General features: G+C 39.8%; 1 protein-coding gene across 1 annotated transcript in view; it reads right to left on the bottom strand.

Moving 5' to 3' along the window:
* The window catches only part of LOC119551674 (homeobox protein invected), a 34480-nt gene extending 28652 nt beyond the window's left edge, over window positions 1–5828 (bottom strand). The window contains exon 1 of the mRNA XM_037861128.1: window positions 4255–5828. Coding sequence (XP_037717056.1) covers window positions 4255–5569 — 1315 coding nt within the window. The 5' untranslated portion in view covers window positions 5570–5828. The remainder of the gene's footprint in view (window positions 1–4254) is intronic.
* Window positions 5829–21340: the final 15512 nt, after the last annotated feature.

The raw sequence follows: 21340 nt of genomic DNA, 5'->3' as shown, positions 1-21340 counted from the left end.
AATGATATCACCCCATTAGGATTTAATTGAATTGCCTGTTTACTTACAATGCCTTTCTTTTTTTCTATTTGAAATCACTTTAGCTAACCCGCGGGTGCCATTTAAATTATAATGGGAACAAGGCTGACAATCACCACCAGGGGCTATAATTTAAATTTAATTTACTCGATCAATGTAATACATTTTTTCTAAAGGGGTACTATCAGCAACTATTAGAAAATCACTCATAACTTTTCACCTATCAAAGAGCGAAGTTGACCTGCACTCAATTGCTTCTTTTAACCCCTTCTTCTTTTTTGTTTAGAGCAATTTCCTAAGTAAATTTTCCATTTAGAACATGCAAAGGCAGCGCAGGAAAAGAAACTTTTCCAGCAATTTTCCAACGGCAAGAGCACAGAGATGAGAAAATCGTGGGCCTTCGAGGGAGATGGGGTAATTGCAGGCCGGTGTAATTGAAATTCGTTTGTTTATGTTGTCATTGTTGTTGTTGTTGTTTCTCTGGCTGTTCGGGACGCGTCTTCTGCGCAAATTGAAAATTACTTAATGGTTCAGTGGCGATCGCTGTCGCTCCCGTTTTCCCGCTGGCCCCGCTTTTCCGCTTTCCCGCTTCCATTTTCCCGCTTGTCGCTGTCTCAGCTACCGGTTAAATGGGCTCAAAGTGCCGGACAAATGCGAAAATTGCTTTCCACCATACAGACAAAGTTCAGAAGGGGGGTTCTTAGAAAAAAAAGAGGTGAGCGCTAGGAGTCTATCCAAGTTCAAAAACAAATTGCTTATCTTTTCAGAGACTGTGTTAGCTAGGTCAGGAAAAATATATGGTTTGAGCAGATAAATATTTAATGAATGGCTTAGCATACTGTTCATTCATAGTTTTTACTCACAAAAAAAATTCTTAAAAAGCAGGCTTTAAGGTTTTGTAATGCCCCTTTAAGTGGTTATAACATGTCAACTTTTTGTGAAACAAAGTGCTTCATATCCTGTTATTAAATAGAGTTCTACAGTGGGGCTGTCATTTTTATTTTTTACAGTGGTTTTAATAACATACCAAAATAAGAAGGGGCATTTTTTAGGTGCATCTATAATACTTTAATGTTCACTAGCCCTTAAAAAATAAGTTAAAGGAGCTGAAAGATAATTAAAGGTTTCAGTTATACGCCTATATGGTTTTCGTTTCATAACTAGTTAAAATTGCTTACTGAATCCTTCATCAGTGATGTATGTTAATATTACTTTGTTTAATCATCCAATTTCTCAATGTCTATTTTGATTAATCCTTTAGATAGCATAAAATTCAGTATTCATAATTGCTAGATGCAAACGGTAAATCGAGCATTAGCCACTCCCTCTCATATCTCCAATAAAAACCATAAAATATGGCCCGGCAATATCCAAGATTAAACGCAATCTTGTATCGATTATCAAAAGCTGTTCGTGGTTTTATTATAATGCCATTAATCTGCATCGAAAATGGCGCACAAAATAGACCGTACACATATGCAGCTCGACAGCTTCCCATATGTTAGCCATATATCATGTGGACCACAAATGGCCGTTAAATGCAATTAACTAATTTGTTGTCGAATGTACGTTTTTGGCAACTGTTTTAATCGCCTACGCGCACACGGAATATGTTGCATTAATTTGTCAAATTAACACCTTTGTTGTGGATTATAAAAAACTTTTTAATATTTTTCCCCCCAAAACCAGCCACAGTAATTTTTCAAAAGCAACAAATTTATGACTATTATGCCGGGCTGGCATTTTAATTCGCCGATTTTGTAGCTGACTGGGCCAAATCTCACGCTACATCATTGTTTGCCCAGGCAGCTGCACTCAGCCACAAGCCAACTCCATATAGCACATATATATGTATATACCTATAGGTATTGCCACTCCGAAAACGTTTCCGAATCGGAGGCCCAACGATAACAACGACAACGACGCCATCGCCTACAACATTCATTCAAATTATGGAACCGCACTGCGATCGAGATCTCGTTTTAGTCACGCTAAATTTATACAACGTACAAAAAAAAGAGCTTTGGAAAAAACCTAAAAATGAAACTGAGAAAATGAAAAAGCCACAACAGTAAACACACCTTAAAACCCCCGGAGCGAGTGAGACAGGCGACTTCAGAGCGACAGGGACAGCCTGTGTGGAGGGGTCTCGAAAAAAATAAAATCGTTTCAAGTTAATTAGCGAACGCGACAAAACCCACCCAAAAGCGTAGATTTATGCACTCGGAATTCGTTTTTGGGGCTTCAGTTGCGAGACTCTCTAAATAATTATGGGTTTGACATCCATCAGCGTAATGAGTAAATTGCCCAGGTATTATACGAATTGCAGTTTATTTGGGGCAAGCTTGTAAGTTGTGGAAAATTGGGGATTAGGAAAGATTAAGGGAACCATTTTTCTTTTAGCCAGGGGAACTTTATTGCTGGGAACCCTTTTGATTGCTGAATAATGGGCCAGAGTCTTATATTTCAATGTTATATTTTTCACATATCTATAAAACGTGTGGATAATTGGTTAAAACTGTCGTTAGTGCTTAAATGAATGAGCTTTTCAATCTTACAAATTGCCTTAAATGATACTTAATAAAGCAATTAAATTTGGCTCGTTAAAGTGAAGTAACTCTCGTTGTTATGTGATCGTTTATTGTTTTTTATAATGAAAAACTGTTCGAATAATTCTATTCTAGTCAGCTCTTAAATGTAATGAAATGGTGCTATAACATCTATAAACTGATATAAAATTCCCACTTCAATGTTTTTACAACATAACAATTGAGTAGACCTTCGGAAATTCTTTAGAAATAACATAAAACCTTATAAGGCTAATAAAGGTAAGCTCCTAGCACAAAATGGCAATCATCAAGTGGTTTGAATCACTCTCAATGCCCCACTTGAACCACATGATCCATGGATTTACCAGGGATTCCAGGGGATTAGCCAAAAACTATCAAGGAATCCGAATTGCTTGTTCAAACAGCAATAAGCCACCCCATAAATGAACTCCCCAGCATATGGAGAACACCCACCCATCCGAATTTCCCCCCCAAAAATGTAACCCATGAAATTATTAGGCAAACGATTACGAATTCCCTGCGGTGGCATAAACTAAATTCATGAGAGTGCCATGATTGCCGGGAGGTTGTTTTAGGGTTGCTCTCGATGGGATGGGGTGGTGTATGCCCCATTCACACACAAGCACATGCAAAAGGGGTTCGGGGGTGGGTTCATAATGAGCTTAAGTTATGTTACATAAGCCATAAGGACATGAAAACCACTCGAGCAGACACTTCACTTCGGGGTGAGTGCATTACGTCCCTATCGCACTCGCCAACTATTTCGGTGGTTGGCAAACTAATGAGCTGTGGGTTGCTGTGGTTTGGCTCCGTTTGCCTTGGTGGCTCTGTGGTGTCTGTCGCTTGTTTGCACAACCGCTTTATGAGCCACCACTCAACAACTCGTCTCCTCGAGTGTGTTTGGGTTTGGAAAAGGAGTGAGTGAGTGAGTGCCACACGGGCACTGAAAGAAATGGCGACTAAAACTTAAATGTACTCGATGAAAGTGGTGAGATAGGCTATGAAATCCACATCCTACTTCACAGTGCATAAAGTTAATAGGGGAAAACCAAGGGCGTAGCCAGGTATGGACAACATTTATTTTTAAAACGTATTCTTTTCAAGATCCTTAACGACTATTATTAGTTTAACTGATTTTATAAGTACTGAATTGATATATTCTTTTTCCAATACCAAAATTTCAGCCCCCCGTAAGGACTATCCTACAAGGCCCCCTCCCCGCAATAAAAATCCTGCCTACTTTTGTCCTTGCTTAAACTAAGCCTTAAGCAAATGATCTAAGAAACGAATTACAAATTATAATGCTTCTGTGTTGAGCCGTCGGATTTTGGAATCCATTGTAAAAACTAAGTCTTTTAAGTCACGAATACATTTTTATAAAACACATAAAACCTCCTCTCTTCTGAATAAAGTTAAACAATTAGATTTTCACTTAAAATCCTAGATTACAAACTTAAAATCATATTGAGAAGCAAGATAACATTTAACTACATATGTTAGTTCAAGAAAAAAATGCTTAAAGGCACAATCACAGCTTTAAACATTCTGGAAATATAACCAATATAGAATTTCGATACTTTTCCGATAACTCTATAGCTCATTATACATTCTTAACACAATTTATCTTAACTATAATACATTTCCTATTACTTTGATAAGGACTCACCTGAGCTGGGGCGATCGCTGTAGCGGGTGCAGTAGACCCACGCCGGCCAAACGATGGGCGTGCCCGAATCCTCGCCGGACTTGCTTCCCGCTCCTCCCGTTCCGCCCGCCGGTGGTGGCGACTTGACCAGATCCACTGGGGCCACACTCGTATTGGTGGTGCTGCTGCTGGTGGCGGTGCTATTGGAATCGTTGCTGTTGCTGCAAATGTTGGCCAGCGAGCTGGAGAAGCTCAGACTGGAATTGGCCGCGGCATTGGTTTGGGCCAGATTCAAGGGCTTTCCCGATTTCTTGGGCAACTTCAGAGGAGTTCTGCTGCCATTGGCGGTACCGGAATTTTTACTGCCCCCAGTAATGCCGCCACTGGCACTGCCGCCTCCCAGATTGCCACTCAAAGCACCCATCTTGGGCAGCCTGGAGCCAAAGTCCGCCTTGAGGATGTTGTCTATGCTGAATTTTAGGGCACGCTCGTGAAGATTCTCGTTGTTGTTGAGGTGATTCTGCATGTGATGATGGTGATGGACTTGATCCCTTTGCAGCAGCAGTTGCTGATGCGGATGGACAGCTCCACCGGGACCCAATCCCAGCGCGGTGGCCGTCAGCTGAGCCAGTGCATCCTGACCGCTGGGCACTGTGGCCGCTGCCGCTGCCGCCATGGCCATTTGGAGTTGTTTTCCCGCCGCCGCTGCCGTGAGTGCGTTGACCCGGGCGGCGGCCATTAGATGCATCTGCTGCTTCATTAGCTCCTCGGCGTATAGCTGTGACTTGCGCAGGAACTCCTCCTGGAAGGAGCTGCCTGCGGAGGGGGGCAACTGCTGCAGAAGCTCCTCGGGGGACAAAGGTGGACCTTCGCTGGGTGGCAGAACGGTAGTGGTGCTGCTAAAAGCCGACGGTCGGTAGATCTGACTTATCAAAAGCCTCTGCCTGGCCTGAGCCTGGGCGGATAAAGCGGCCTGGGCAGCCTGCGATTGCTCCTGACCCACGCTCAGCACACTGGTCTCACTGCAGCAGCTGGCCTGATCCTCCAGGTCCAGATCGGGCTCCTCCTCCGCCTCCTCCTCATCCTCGATGTTCAGCTGCTCTTCGCATTCGGTGTGCACCATCTCCTCCTCCTCGTCCCGCACCTGCGGCGAATTGCCCGGCTGAGCCAGCGGCAAGGGCAGGCAATCCGGATGCATGGCACCCACTTCCTGGCCACCTCCTGCTCCTCCCGCTCCTCTCTCTCTCCTCTCCTCCTCCTCGTGGTCCTCTGCCTCCTGCAAGGAGGGAATGATCAGCTTCAGCGGGGGCGGTCGGCTGCTGGCCAAGGTGGACATCAGTTTTTGGGAGCTTAGGTCTTCAGCTTAAAAGTTCACAGCGACCGGAACCAAAAGCCGACGGCATTTCAGGGCAACCGGCAGTCATTAAAAACATTTACTATGTCAACCAAATGTATCACTTCGATTGGCGAGTGGCAACACGCTCTCCACTTCGATTGGGAATTGGATTTATTTGAGGTTGATAGATCTATCGATACGCCGACGTTAATCCGCTCGCCCGTTTAAAAAGTAACGTGCGCTGTTACGAACCGCCGACCAACTGATTCTCTCGCGAACTGAAAGCAAAGCGAGACGGCTGCAGGCTGCAGCTGAGAGCCGCCGAAAGAGAACTCTCTCTCGCACACGCTCTCTCGCAGTCTCCATCCCGCTCTCGCTTTTTCGAACATCCAATCAGCGGATGCGGATATGGGCGGTTGGTGGCCTACGGTTGTCCCGCTCGCACGCACAGCCTGTCGCCTGTCAGTTGAGGTTATGTTAAGTGTTTGTATATTTGTTAATTAAGTGCGTCGTCGCTACAAAAAGAGAAGAAAATAAAAGAAGGCAAAAGAAAATAGGGATAAGAACGAACTACACTCCATTTCCATCTGCGCCTTGTCGTTTTGATTATGCGCTGCAGCATTTAAGTCGTAAATCTCACTCTATGTAGGCTGCCCTCTTCCTCTCGCTCATCCCCCCTCCCCCTCTCTCTCTTTGGCTCCTCTTTGCGGTCTGGCATCTGCAGTCCTTTTTTGCAGGCATCCTCCGTCCTGCTTATATACCCACACACACACACATATGGGCGGACTGGAGTCCGTGTGTGTGTGTGTTTATGTACAACACATGCCACAGCCTCCCCATCTCCCTCACTCCTTCGTTTCCTTTTGCTTTTTTGCTTACTTTTTGTTGTTGTCCCGATACAATGAACATTTTTGCGCTTTTTGATGTCATTGTTGTTGTTAGCTGCGCTTTATAAATCACCACCACAATTTTTGTTGCCCCAACATCTGCCGTGATTTCATAATTGCTTTTGATGCTTTTTTGTCGCCGTTTTATTGTTTGTTGTCGTTTTGCCTTCACACATCCCATCGGACAACATTGATGATAGTTCTGCGTAAATGAATACCAATACACGTGCAATTGCATATGTTTAATCACGGGCGTAGGCTGGGAAGCATTAAAAGGGGTTTTTAAGAGGATGGGGTATTGAACATAGTTTTGGTGTTACTTTTTCAAAACTTTTTAAGATTGTTTCAAAACGAAAGGAAAGTCTGTTTCAATAAAGTTGGTCCTTTAGGATAAAAATTATATTACCTGATATCGATGTAAATTCGATTATACATTTATTGATTCCATGTAAAATATTATATTGTCATATATAAAAAACATGGGCAGATTTGGAGGTAAAGTTTGTGTGAAGAGTTTCAATTTGGATAAGTAAATTTAAAAAAAAAAATTTTTTTGGTGGTTGGTTTACAATCTGTTTGTACTTTGAGAACGTAGGGAGCTTATAATTAATATGATCTAAACACTAATTAAGTTTCCCAAACTCTTAGATTTTTCAAATCAGTTTCATTGCAGAACTGATTTATCTTTTATAAAAAATCCCCTTTCTATTTGACCTATTTAAGCACCCCTTACTTCCACCCCTGTCAAATGGACATGCGTATGTTTTCAGCTTGTCTAATTGGCCAACATATTGCATTGTTGCACTGCTTTGTGATCATAAATCTGTATTTAGCTTTCCTTTCAAGTATTTGTGACATTTTTTGTGCGGCATGTGTGGGGTGAAAACGGGTTTGCCCTGCTTGAAGTGAGCTTTGTGTAGGGAATGCTGATCACTCTTTTAATTAAATCAGAAAAACTCAGTCGTAGTCGTAGTCAACGAAAATAAACCTAGGGAGGGCTGCATTAATTTGCAGTATCTTCGCGCAGAGCTCTTTAGCGATTATGTCTAGAGTGGCTAATGGGTCATATTTCATATCTAAAATCGACCATCAAAGTTGCACCTTTTTCCCCGTTATCGCCGACAGATTGGTCATAAAATATCGGAATTCCAGCGATCTTTTTATCGCTGCTGTTGAACCCATAAAGCCCCGGATCATGGAGGTTTTCGGGCTGTCCACGCTTTACTATCGGGTCAGATCGGTGCGGTGGGACCACGCCCCGAAACGCAAACCAATCCCAGCCAGTTTAATAACTTTGTTGCAGCATTACAAAGCAGCGAGTGCCAGATGCCGACTCAACGATAGCATAGTCCCCGACCAACGAATTAATCAGGCTTAATTTCTAGCCCTCGACAAAAGAAACAATTATACACAGCGATTAGAAGGAAGAAAGGGGAAAAATGGTACCCCGAAGATCTACAGTCGAACTTCTTTAACTTCAACCTCCATTTGAAGGGTTACAAACTGGAGCTGTAATCATCCCAACGTTATATCGGCTTGAAGATTTGAACATTACCCCCATACCGATCATTACCATTACTTACATTTTTGATGTGCTAAATGCCTGTTTGAGTTACAGAAGTTCGACTGCCGTAACCCAAGACCACGAATTATGAATAAAATTAAACGCAATTGCTCAAAATGTCTGAAAAGCAAACTGATTCTCCGCGATCCCCGGCCATTTCCTGAAGATTCCAGCCGAAGAGAGGGGACATGATTAAAGCCGCGCACGAAACGCTTTTCACATAAAAGACGCCGCGGAGCGTAAGGCGATCTCGCTAGTTAATCGCGCAGAAAATCTTCATCAGAAATGGACGGCAGCCGAGTGCGGGGTAAAGGCAACAAAAAGCATCGCAGTAAAGTTACTCAAACTAAAATAAATACAATCAAAACATGAAGCCTACAACGCAAGCAATAAGTAACAACGACAACACAACGACAACGACAAAAGAGCAAAGCGCGCCGGCAAAACATTACAAGACCTCTATCCCTCTCCCTCTCTCCCTCTCTCTTTTAAGCCACAGCATCAGCTTTGCCACCAACAACAGCCACAGCAACAACAACAACAAATAGCATAATCGCAGTGAGTGAGCCGAGGCAACTGCCACCCCACCCGCCCCCCAACAACTCCCCACTGGGCACACAATTTAGATGCGCGGCAATAGATAAACTTAAAGAGGCTTTTATTTAAACAAAGCGCAGCAGCAGCGCAAGAAACGCCAATGAAGCTGCTCAGTCAGGCGGACAGATTCAGGCTTCCAGAGGAGCGGATTCGAGGGGCAGAGGGTTTGGGCGCCAGAAAGCTTTACTGTAAACGGTGCAGAGGCAGGTCCCTGTTTGGGCGCCATATTTTTTAGTAAAGTATTATTTAAAATTTGCAGTGTTTAAGATGTTCTATATTATTGAAATGCAGATTTTAATTTGAAGTGGTATAAGTTGTTTTATATCATTCTACCCCAGATTTCCAGACGAGCAGAATCTAAAGCCAGGCTTTTAGGATACTAAAAGAACTTATTTAAAAGGTGCAGCGGCAAGTCCCTGTTTGGGCGCCATATTTTTAGAAAAGTATGATTTAAAATTTGCACTGACTTAAGTGGTTTTATATCATTGAATGACAGTTTCCCAGAGGATCGGATTAAAAAGGTTGGGGCGCTAAATGGCTGTATTGTAAACGATAATGTTTTATATCATTGAATGACAGTTTCTCAGAGGAGCGGATTGAAAAGTTTGGGGCGCTAAAAGGCTGTTTTGTAAACGATGAAGAGTCTGATCCCTGTTTGGGTGCCATTCTTTAAGTTTTTAAGTCTAAGTAAGATTTAAAATTTGAAGAGATACAAGTTGTTGTAAGCCATTGTGTTCCAGATTTCCAAACGAGCAAAGTGAAAAGCCAGAATATTGGGACCCTAAAAGACCTTATTTAAAAGGTGCTGCGGCAAGTCCCTGCTTGGGCGCCACATTTAGTTTTAAGTTTTTAAGTTAAAAGTAAGGTTAAGAATTTGCAAGTTGTTTTATATCATGGTATTCCATTTTTTCAGAGGAGCAGAATCCAAGGGCAGAACATTGATGAGCTAAAAGGTCTTATTATAACGCTAAAGCATCAGCAACATTGAGGTATTCTTCACATCTTATAAAATCCTTTTATAAAAACATGTTGTTTTTCAACACTGAATTGCAAATGTCCTTGATATGACATCCTTAAAGTTGTGTAATAGGCTATCAAAGTACTGCTCGGGCGCCACATTTTCAATTTGTAAGTCTAAAGTAAGATTTACATTTGTTGATGGATAAGCTCTTGTATGCTTTAGTTTTTCTGCACTACTTTAAATCAGTACGTTCGATTTTACACGAATAGAACTCACAATTTCTGTTCAATTCGAAGAGCTTAAAAGAATCCCTGGTTGGGCGCCACTTAAACGTTTCATTACGTTTAGCTTTTTTTGTTGGAAACTAACCTAACTATTAATATCGTTCTAGTTATTTCTAGAGACTTATTATAAGACGGTTATGAGCCATATATACCCCATTTGTCCTTGAATTCAGCCCTGATCAAGCTGGCAGTAGCTAAGTGAACTGAGCTGGGGAATAAGAATGGGGACCCCGAGTTGAAGCCTGATCTCAGAGGCTCTGCCGCTGCTGTCGGGCGAAGCGCAAAAATGTATGTAGCTTACAAACGAGCAACATCAGAAGAACAGGAACGGGACAGAGCGCGGATTGGAGCTCTCTTTCGCGCCCGCTTACAGGATCGATGGCCCTCGTTAGCTTCACCGCTCTCATTGTCAATCTCATAGGACTGTAGCGCTGCCCGCTTGGCTATTTTATCGCCAGATCAGGCGCTTTTTATATAGTCCGTTCCGATCTGGCTTTTTCTGATCCCATGAAAGAGCAACCCTGTCGAACTGCATTTGCCGCTTTTTGTCTCTGCATTTGTATTTGCTGATCTTTTAATCGAATCGTAGCAGTTATTATGTTGCGACTGGGGATTGGATGTGGATTGTGGATTGCGGAGACTGTAATTGTTGTGATTTTGCGACCAGTTTGTCTAATGTCGTTCAGCAAACAATGGACATGGCTGTGCCATAAGTTAACAAACCAACAAACAAACAAACCCCAGCAACAAATCGCCAACATTGGTTGCGCAAATTAATATTTTGCCTTTCAGCTTGCGCAATTTGGTTTTGACGTGTGTTGTGATTCGATTTGATTTTGCTTTGATTGAATTCGAATTCGATTTCTTGTCTCAATTGAAATTTGCATAATTTATTCGTTTGAGAGCGTGCTGCTCTAATTGCAATTAACACGTGACGACAGCAGTAATCATCATTATCACCTCCATCATTATCATCCTCGTCAGTCGGCAGTCGAACTGCCCAACCATTATTCCATTTCTCGATCCCCAACTTCGTTCCACTTGTCGACAGTTTGGAGAGAAAAATCAATAACAGGCATGTGGAAATTGTATTTAATTGACAGTTAAATGGTTTTCAACTCGCCATGGAAATCGATTGGGTTTGGCCCGCAGATGCCATTGGGGTTGTTGGGGGTTAAGAGAAGGGGGTTTGCCGGGTGGGGTGGTGGTGCGTAACAGCCAATTAGCAGTGGAAAAGTTTTCGAGGAAAATTAATAAGTAGGAAATACGGTGCATGTCAGAGGTAGCCAACAGATTTATCGGGTTAAAGTGATAAGGTGGTTTTAAAACAAATGGGGCGGAATATTTAAAGGGAAATGTAAAGATAGATAAGGTAATTCAGAGGGTTGTAAAATAAGTATAACTTAAACTTATAATGAAAAATACACTACAAAACTCAAAACTATAAATGTATATTATTATTAGATATAATATTAAAAATAATAAAATAAAAAATAAAAATTAATAATTTAATAATAATATTATAATATGTGTACATACATCAAGGATCGTAACTGCTATGAGTTTAATTTTTAAAATCACGTTATAATAGTTATGTCATGATTTTTATTTTAAACTCATGAAATCATCGTTATTCTGTCAGTTTTATATTAAACTTGACAAATAAAACCTATTCTATTTTCCGCTTCAAAAATAACAGTTATTCTTTGAGTTTTATATAATAATAAAATAATAAAACTAATTTTCTGAGTTTTATTATTTCGATCAAAAATAAAACTCAAAATCATATTGTGGCGTTTTCGTTGTTCATAAAAATGTGATTACAAGTTTAGAATACTAAATTAAATTACCACCATTTATAAAGTTTTTATACCGGAAAGTTCTCTATCATTGTATTCAGATGATAAATACCTCTTGAAATTCTTTAGAATTCTAAACCATTTTTTAAAGAGTTGCATGTCTTGTGGTTCTCCTTGGAATCAAACCCTATAACCCTTTTCCTATACCCTTCCCCACCTTAACCCATCTATTTATTTCCGATTCCCCCGGCGAATGGGACCCAAGGCAAATAAATAAAACGCGACATTTGAACCGAACTGACAATCACCTAATTACATGCACAACCACTGTCGCACACACACACACACACTCTAATTGAAGTGCGAGGAGTGCGGCGACACAAAGAGCGGGATGGCAGCTTGAGGGGGGAGGGGGGTAATTGCAAGGCGATGGCCTGTCATCAGTTGCTCGTGCTCGTTGTTGTTGCTGTTGTCGTTGCAGAACGCTTAAGCAAATAGCATTAAATAAAAGGTTAATAAATAGCACAAAGCACACATTGCGGTCGAGCGAGTGAGCGAGACGGACAGACACAATATGGCCGACACGGCTGACATGTGTGCTCGCGAGAGGGAGAGGGAAAGCTCCCCTGTGTGTGTGTGTGTAACGCCTGCTTACTTATGTATGCGGGAAAGAGAGGGTCGGAGAAGGGGACTCTTTGGCGGGTCCTTTCAATTTAACCGTCGCTCCACCATGCAAATGTCAATTGTCAGTTGTTGTTGATTTAAGTTTATTTGGTACAACAATCAACTAATTACGGCTTGTTAAATTGCAGCCATTGAAATGACCGTTTAAACCATTCAATTTCAATCGCATGCAATTTACCAGTTCCCCCTCTCACTCCCCCCTCTTGCGGTCTCCCTCTGGCCACCCTGTCATGTGCCATGTGTGCGGATACTTATTTGATTTATTCCCGATAATGTCCAGAGCGATGGTCATCGCATATCCACTGTGATGCGATGGTAAAAAGAGCGTTTTTGATTTGGCATTCGAAGTCCGAGAGAACGACATTACCAAAATGGGGCATTGCCCTCAGTTTTTAAAAATCATTGCATACTTTCTGGCGATAGAGTGTGTGAAATATCGAGTAAGCCACTTAAAATGGCTCTAGATTCCAAACTATTCATTCCATCGATATGAAATTTGGGATGTGGCTGGAAATTGCAAAGACAAAGGTTTTCTCCTTACAGCAAAAAAGTCTAACTCTTATGGTGTTATTGCTACGAAGCTAAGAGTAAATATTAAAATTTAAAAAACCATGCAATCTTTATACTCATTTTACTTATATTTTTGAAGGATAAGGTACACTTTTTAAAGTATCACTACATTGTGAAATATATTCAATGCATTGCAGACCATGAAATTACGGTGATGAGGGGACATTGCGCAGCTTTCACCTTAGAAATTACCGTAACGCCTACGATCTGTGGACTATCATCGATAGGATCTGCCAGGAAAACCGAAACGAAAAAAACAACAAAAGCATCGACGCCTCTGCAATTTGTTGTACACGAAATGCAATTTGCTTAAAATTTATCGCAATTTAATCATCAACATGGAAATATGCCCCCAAAGCGGACGAGGGAGTGAGACGGAGATGGCCCGGGGGCCAGAACGAGACGGTGCGAGTGCAACAAAACTATTAACGCCAAACGATCGAGATGCCTGCCAAGATCCCTCTCACCTTCCCCCCGAAGAAGGGGTTTCAGTGCTCTTTCCACCTGCTCCCACCAAACGCTTCGGGCCAAATTCGCGATGGCAAATGTTTTCATTCATGGCGGTCGCAAAGTACAATCAAAAGGAGTCGAATGGCTAATGGCCTGTACATATAAAAGACATTAACTTTTATTGCTCAGATAATTAAATACATTTAAATGACTTAATCTACTCTCTTCAAAGTGTCTGTTAAATAATGGAGGTCTTAAAAGCTGAACTCAAAAACCCATTACCCACATACATTCTTATTTAGAAATATTTTTTGTTTGTAATTTTTAAGAAAATTTTTAAGATTGATTTATTCTAAATTGGTAAGATTGTTTTTAAGCAATTCTTATATTTTATTAGAAAAAAAATCATTAACCTAACAATTTCAGATCAAATTTATGATATCATAAAAAAACATTTTAACGCTTTTAATGAGATAAGTCTTTTCTCTGAACTTAATATTCCTCACGAATACCCTGTAATGGCAAAGTTTGAGAGAAACAAAAGGTCAGGCGACCCAGCCAGGAAGAAGATGAAAAGGCCAGGGGATCAGGGAGAAGAAGAAGCAGAGAAGAAGAGGACTTTCAAGGGGCCACAAGCCATAAGCTGGAAAATTTGCATTTTTGCCACATTTAACGGTTTTGTTATTTTCTTTTTCGGCGCAAGGCAACCGCTTCATTGCATTCAAAATTGATTTGTTCATGACGAACTCATTTCGCTGGGCTTCGATGGGGGGGGGGGGGGGGAGCTGGTAATGGGTAACAACCAGTCCCAGACGACTTATGGCTGCTGTTAACCCCTGGGACGAAATGCCTGCGATGAAAGCGGCTCGAACGGACAACGGCAATTAACCAAAAAATTTTAGCCCACACTTAACGCTTAATTGGATGGGGTCAGCGCAGTAAAAATACTGGAAAACAAAGAGGCCGCAAAGCTAAACAACAGTGAAATACGAAAGAAAGCCGTAACTGTACCAAAAGAATATTTAATCTGCTGACATCGGACATTGACACAATCAAATCGATCAAACTTTTTGCTCTCCGTTTGGGCGCCAAAAAACTCATTTAACTTTTGTGACCGGGAAGTGTCAAGTCACTGTAGCGAACGACAAAAAAAATACACATTTCTATTGATATTTGCACAAAATGACAGTTCTGATTGCTGACGACATTTGCACGCGACGGGATTTCGGGCTTAAGAAACTCTGAAATTCACGGATAGAAATAGGTAATAAAGCTCCTGTGAATTATCCAAGCAATATCGTAATGGTATAAATACCTAATGTTGTATTTTTGCTTAACTTTTAAAGAAAGCATCTTTCATAGCCCATTTTCTAGATGCGCCGTTTAAAAACCTTCACTCCTTTAATGCCAACTCGCTTTCACAGCTCTGACAGCCCTCGCTAATGAGCTGCTAACTGAACAAAAAGCTCCCAAGTGATTTTCCCATCAATTTCCAACACCACACAAAACACACATGCAGCCCCAGACATGGCTGCATTATAATAAACATCATGTCAAGCCAAAAGGTCAACGGCGAAAGGAAAGTCCTCCGATATTCACACAGCCTGCGGGTCTCATCGATACGGATTCCGAATGCCATTCCTGTTCCCAACCAGCTAACAAAAGTGGCTTAAATCAACGGATGACAATGCTAACGAAGCAGTCAGCAAACAACAAACAAACTGCGACACTCGGCCAGAGGAGCAGGCAAAAACTGGAGGATGGAGGTTGGAGGATGGGGCCAAAGATGAGGAGGAGTAGCCAGGAGTCGGCACCTGGAATTGAGTGCAAAATATGGCGCAGCAAAGAGATGGGCTACACTCGGGGAAAAGTCTCCACAATCATATAGCCATAAAGTCGTTTTATAATAACAAGGTTAATCTTGAAATAATGGAAACGTTCGATTTTAGATAGTTACACCGAAAAAAAAACCGCTCTCATCAGTCTCGATTTCAGTTTTTTTTGTTCTCAATAGTACGCCGATCACGCTTTTATTTAAATCAAGAAGAAATGCGCTTGGTTTAAGAACACTTTTTGGAAAATAAGTTATCCAACTTCAGTAATAGTCTTCTCGGTTTCGAGAAGGAGAGTTCTCGAATTCAAGAAAAGGCGCTCTCATTTTAAGAGTAAATCTATCTTGATTTTAGTAAAATATCTCTCGAGACGAACTGTGCTTGTTTTTAGGAGAGATTTCAGATTGATTTCATTACTAGAAAGCTCAATCATCATGATATACAATAATATTGTTAAGAAAATATAACTATAAATATAATATAACCATATAAAAGTAACTTTTCGTTTCCGCCATAATAATAATACTTTCTACTGAAGCTCCTAAAAAAATATCTATATATAGTAATTACCGTGATTTATTAAACCCAAGAATTATTTGTAAGTTAACAACTTAGGACTTTATTTTTCCCCATGTAACCAGTTGGAGGAGGTACTTCTTATGTCTTGTCGGAGCCATATCCATGTTACTTAGCGTCTTAGAGCAGTTGGCGCGTCATGTAGCCAATTAAAAAAAGCGAAAAACGACAAGCGCGAAGACTGTGGACCGGAGAACGGAGACCGGAGAATGGAAATGGGGGGATGGAGATGGAGAATTCGGGGCTGAGATTCGACAATGGCGGAGGCCGGAGGTGCAGCAACTGGCTGTCCTGGTCACGATCTCGGCCAGAGTCGCCCAGAAATCTAAGCGAGGCAATCAAATTAGGAAAGAAACAAAGTTGAATTCTCCCCGCAGATCTGACCCACAGAGGAAAGTAAAAGGGGGTTGGGCTGGGAGGGGGTGGTTGCACCGCCTTAATTGCATCTTTAATGTGGCAAGAGCACACACACTCGTATGCTAATAAAGGTCAGGCGATATGCACATCTTGATAGGCGAGTGTCAACGGTACCGTTGAACAAATTTCATGCCTGATTTCTTCGGTTTTTTGGCTTTTTTTCTGGTTTGAACGGCAGCTGGGACATTGCAACATGACACCTCGACATGACAGCAAAATGAGCTTCTGTTGCCGTTGCCCGACTCCTTTTCGAGATCTCCGCCGCAGCAGCAACGGCAGCCGCCGGAGTGAGTGACAACTGCAACGGCATGGCTTTCAAATATTTAACACCAGCCTCCAGCAGCAGATTCGGGGCCCGAGTCTCGACGCACCAAATGCATGTGAAATCGATGCCAAACCGAACACTTTTCGCACTCACAGAAAGATATAAACACGGACAGGGAGAGTGGACATTAGCCTACAGTGAGTATTAGCTAAAAACTTTACAAATTTATGATCCTATTGTAAAATATCTAAACCACTAAAAACCTTTGATGTGGGATTATAGCGAGTGCCACAGAAAATTACTAAAAGTATGCAGAGAAAGAGAGGAAATCGAATTCTAAATATTTTGTTGCATATTTTCAGACACCTGTAATATAAAAAAGAAAGGTTATTTTTGTAGCATCCTCGTTTACTTGCCTATGCTATTTTGTATAAGATACATCTTTATATCCGAAGAATAAGGTGTTACAGTTTTTAAGGATTTCACTTAAAAACAAACCAAAAGAATCTGTAGAAGTGTATCAAACAAAATTTGGTTTTATTTTAGGAACAGTTTTTTAAAGCCTACTTTTTGGTCGTAAATCTACTACTTGATTTTGGAACGGTTCTGTCACAAAGATTTTGAGTTTGGTAAGAATTTGATATGTAAGAGATTTACTTTTAAATGTTTGGAAGAACCAAAGGTCTAAGTTATTGTTGAGTTTAAAGTGGGTAACTTTCAAGGAAAACTTTTTCTCTAGGGGCCCATTATGGTGGATATGGTGCATTGATATTAAACAAAATGGCTTCTCAATCTTCCGAAATTTTGTATAATTTTGATCATAGCGCTGTAATCGATTTTTTACTGTAGTTTTTGCATTCGGGCAAGGCGTCTCTCTTTGATTCGACCAATGCCAGTTTGGCATTCATTTATTCGCATCTGTTGCCAATTTACAAAACTCAATTTCAGTCTTTTTGCTTTTCGTGTGATTTTCGATTTCGATTTGGTTTTTGCTCGTTTCTCGCGTTTTTTGTCAAACGTCGAGCCGCCTTAATTGATTTTGGCGCTTTAACGAGGCGCAAAGTAAACACAATCCAGGCCAAAAAAACCCATTTGACAGCTCTGTGGGCCGAAACGAACTTGGCTATCGGAGTGTTAATTGAACGCGAAATTGTAACGAGATTGAAATTGTAATGTGTGATTAACGTAAATAGGTGGAGTATCTAATTGAATTGAATCAGAGTTTAAATCTTAACGAATTTCATATATAACCTTACCTGAAAAAAATCCCATGCTTACGTCCTCCAAAATAAAATCGCAAATAGATTTTTAATTTTTATATTTTTTTTTATTTCTTGTCGTAATCATGCACTCTGCCGTTTTGCATTTAATTTTGGTTGCCTTTTTGGAATCTGTCAGCTTTCAATTGGTTTTCCGTAATATTCGTAATCTTTCATCACCGCTGATATTAATATTTATATCGATTTGTTTTTATGTACACCTCTGAAATTCAGGACACTTTTTTGGGAGGGATATGGCCCGCAATCCGTATCCGATTCGTAATTACACATATTTTAATGAGTTCTCAGCTCCATGCTTCTAAATGTGTTATGTTAATCATCTTTTTCTTTTTTGGTTTAGTACTTGATAGCTTATGCAAGAAACAGTTAAAATCGCTTATGCCTTTTGTTATGTTCTTTTTAATCGTAAGTATATTCAATTATCCATCGATCTCTACGATAATATTGGTTTTATATCTTGTCTTGTTTTCTTGTGCTTCGTTTTATTTTTTACAGTATTGCAAGTAGTCTCAATTATGTAGATTAAATATTTAGTAATTAAACATAGTATTAATTTCTGTTTTGGATTTCTTTTCTTAAGTACCACAACAAGCGTTTCCAGTTTTCTTATTTGATTTACTAACAATACATTCATATACAATATTTGATAGGGGGAACCAGCTCAATATGGATGAGATTCGATTCAATGGGCCTAGAGTCCCCGAAAAATTTCGGAAAAAAATTCAAACAATTTAAAAAAAAAAGTAATTTATCTGAAAAAATATGGCTTAAAAAAAATGAAAAACACTTTTATAATAATCTAATATTATGGGTCACAACAAACCTAACGCGGAATTTAAGGTCATCTTTCGGATACATTTTAAATTTTTTTTTCAAGAGAAGCCAAATATAACAACCCGTATTTATCATTTTTTTAAGTCTAGAGTTTACAGCAAAAGGTTGGATGATACTTTCGCAAACAAAATATTTATTTCAAGCTTTTCCAAAATATGATCCCAAATACCGAGTTACGTTGGACGTGGAAATAAAATATATAAATTAAAGAAAAACAAAAATTACCTTAAACATTTTTTGGAATTCCTAGTAGTTAAAGTTCTATACAGAGAGGCTACATGCAGATTAAGATATTAATACTCGATTGGTAAATTTCACATATTAGTTAGTTATAGAGCATTATCGGTAGATTGATAGGATGTATTGGAGGAGGATGGGAGGGGTAACTTCTACGCACAGGTCGTATCCTTTAGATGTGTCTGCTGCATTCGCTGTAAACAATTTCACATGTAGTTTTGTTTAAGTTCAAATACGAATACGCAAAATGGCTGTATCGATTATATATAATACATAAATATTTGTTTTTTAAATATATTGTATAATTTCCCTTTTTTTTATGTTTACACTTCATGCAAAAGAAGAAGTTAAAAACAGTTAAGTACGTATAAAAAATATGAATATTCAGCCTTGTACTGAATACTTCTTGCAAATGTTCAAGAAATTAAAAAACCTTTTGTGCTCTTGGATCAATGCTAAATAATTTGTATGGAAATATTTAAGTAGCTACGGAATTCATGTTTTAAGCAGTGGTCGTCAGCAGAAGCAGAGCGGGCAGCCCGTGGGGTACACATTTTCTCTGCCAGCACACACAGCATATTTATGTTTCGCTTAGCAAATAATTCGTACAAACAAAATTCCTACATGTTTGCTCTACTTCTGCTGGCGACCGCTGCTTCAAAGGCAATCGGAGTTCAGAACAAGGCTGCTTACTATAACTATTGTTAATCATAACTATTTACAGATATTGTAAAGTACTAGACAAAATGAGTTAAAAAACTCTTACAAAGTCAAAGCTATGATTTCATGGATTTTTCTTTACTAATTTTTTTCTGCCTCAAGATCCTATCAGTTTGTTTCGAATCACTGATTCGTAAATGGAAAATGGAAAGATAAAAATGATTACTCGGATATCAGACAGTCGGCATTAATCGTATTAATGTTTATATACACGGCTATAATTTACTTTATATATTCTGCTTACTAATTTGTTATATGTTGACTGGTTAGATAGAGTTTCGTGTTCGTGTTTACCCGTATTTGCTGTTGCAGAAGTGTCAAATCATAAAAGTGGTACACATCACAATCGATATATATGGTATATGTTTTATGGAGGAGGAAGAAGGGATCGAAGAAGACTGGAAATTATGGTCGTCGTTAGATGTTCCGATACTACACATTCAAGGTACGAGATGCAAGATACAACATGCTGTCCCCTCCAGTTGGAGGTGGATATGGAGAATCTGATGTGGGGATCGAGTGCTAAACTGAAAATGGGAAACGATAAAGAAAAATGATGAGCTCGCTTTCAGTTTTTGCTGAATGAATTTCGATTTAATCAGAGTTTTGCTCGGTTTAAGTTTGCAATTTAATTTGTTTTCCATTTTATTATCGCTCTTGCTTACGCTCTTACCGATCTACAATTTACAAACTACGAAATTACATCGCTAAATAATTATTGTTTAAATGTTTTTGTTTTTTCGTTTTGTTTTACTCGGTTTTGTTTTGGATTTTAAAATATTATCGTTATCAATATAGTTTATATTATATCTTTATTATTATTATGTTGTTTATGCCGTCGTAGCTGTGGCCGCCTTTGCATAAGCATGCTTTTCTGTTTGCAATTACGAATACAATTAAAATTATTACCTTGTACAAAAAATAATAATAATAATAGCATACAATAATAGTGTTCTTCTGCAACTCCCTACATCTCTCTCAATCGGTTGCCTCTGAAGTTGCATTCCTTAGTTAAAAAAACTAAATGTAGTTTAATGTGTTTCTTTTCGTTTAAGTTACAGGATAAGTTAATTTAATTTACGTACATTGAAAAATGTGTTTTGTTACTTTTTGTTTTTGTTTTTCTACGGGCTGCCCTGATTTGCCACGCCCCCAATTTCGGGTCGAGGTTGGTGCTGGGCGGGGGGCGGTGGGTCATCGGTCGAGCAGCCCGGCTAAAGCGCGTGGTTCTGAAACGGCGTAAGCCGGAGAGAAGTGGTCTCTTCTCCATCGTTACAACTATTCGTATCACTTAACATAGTTTCATTAATAATTAATTCTTGCTGTTATTTTGTGTGTTTGCAATTATTATCGAATATTTACAGTTTGCTATTTAACACTTGAGTTTTTGCTGTGGTTGTTGGTTTTGGACAGGAAGGGTGGATGGGGGATGGAGCTTGGATTGGGTGGGATCTCTAGCCCAAGAGAAAGAGCCAAGTTCTCGGTATGCATTTCCATATACATTGTACATATATATATATTTGTTTTATTAATTTAATTCTTATTATGGTTTTAGGGTTAGGCGATCTTGAAAAATAAGACCTAAATCGTTATACACACATATGCTTCTATATATAGGCTATAGAAAATCAAATTAAGCGAACTTTGTTAATGGTGGCTTTCATTTATACAATTTCTCTTTCCCAACCCACCACTCTCTCTCTGATGACCCTTTCTATTCTGGCTAAAAGATCTCCCTGCTGCTGGCTGCCTTTCGCTACAGATTGGGAACAGCTTGTGTAGAAATCTTCTGATAATCACACCAAGTAGTCGGA

This window comes from Drosophila subpulchrella, chromosome 2R, assembly GCF_014743375.2.
Source record: "Drosophila subpulchrella strain 33 F10 #4 breed RU33 chromosome 2R, RU_Dsub_v1.1 Primary Assembly, whole genome shotgun sequence".
NCBI lineage: Eukaryota > Metazoa > Arthropoda > Insecta > Diptera > Drosophilidae > Drosophila > Drosophila subpulchrella.
This window is presented reverse-complemented; position numbering and strand designations above follow the sequence as displayed.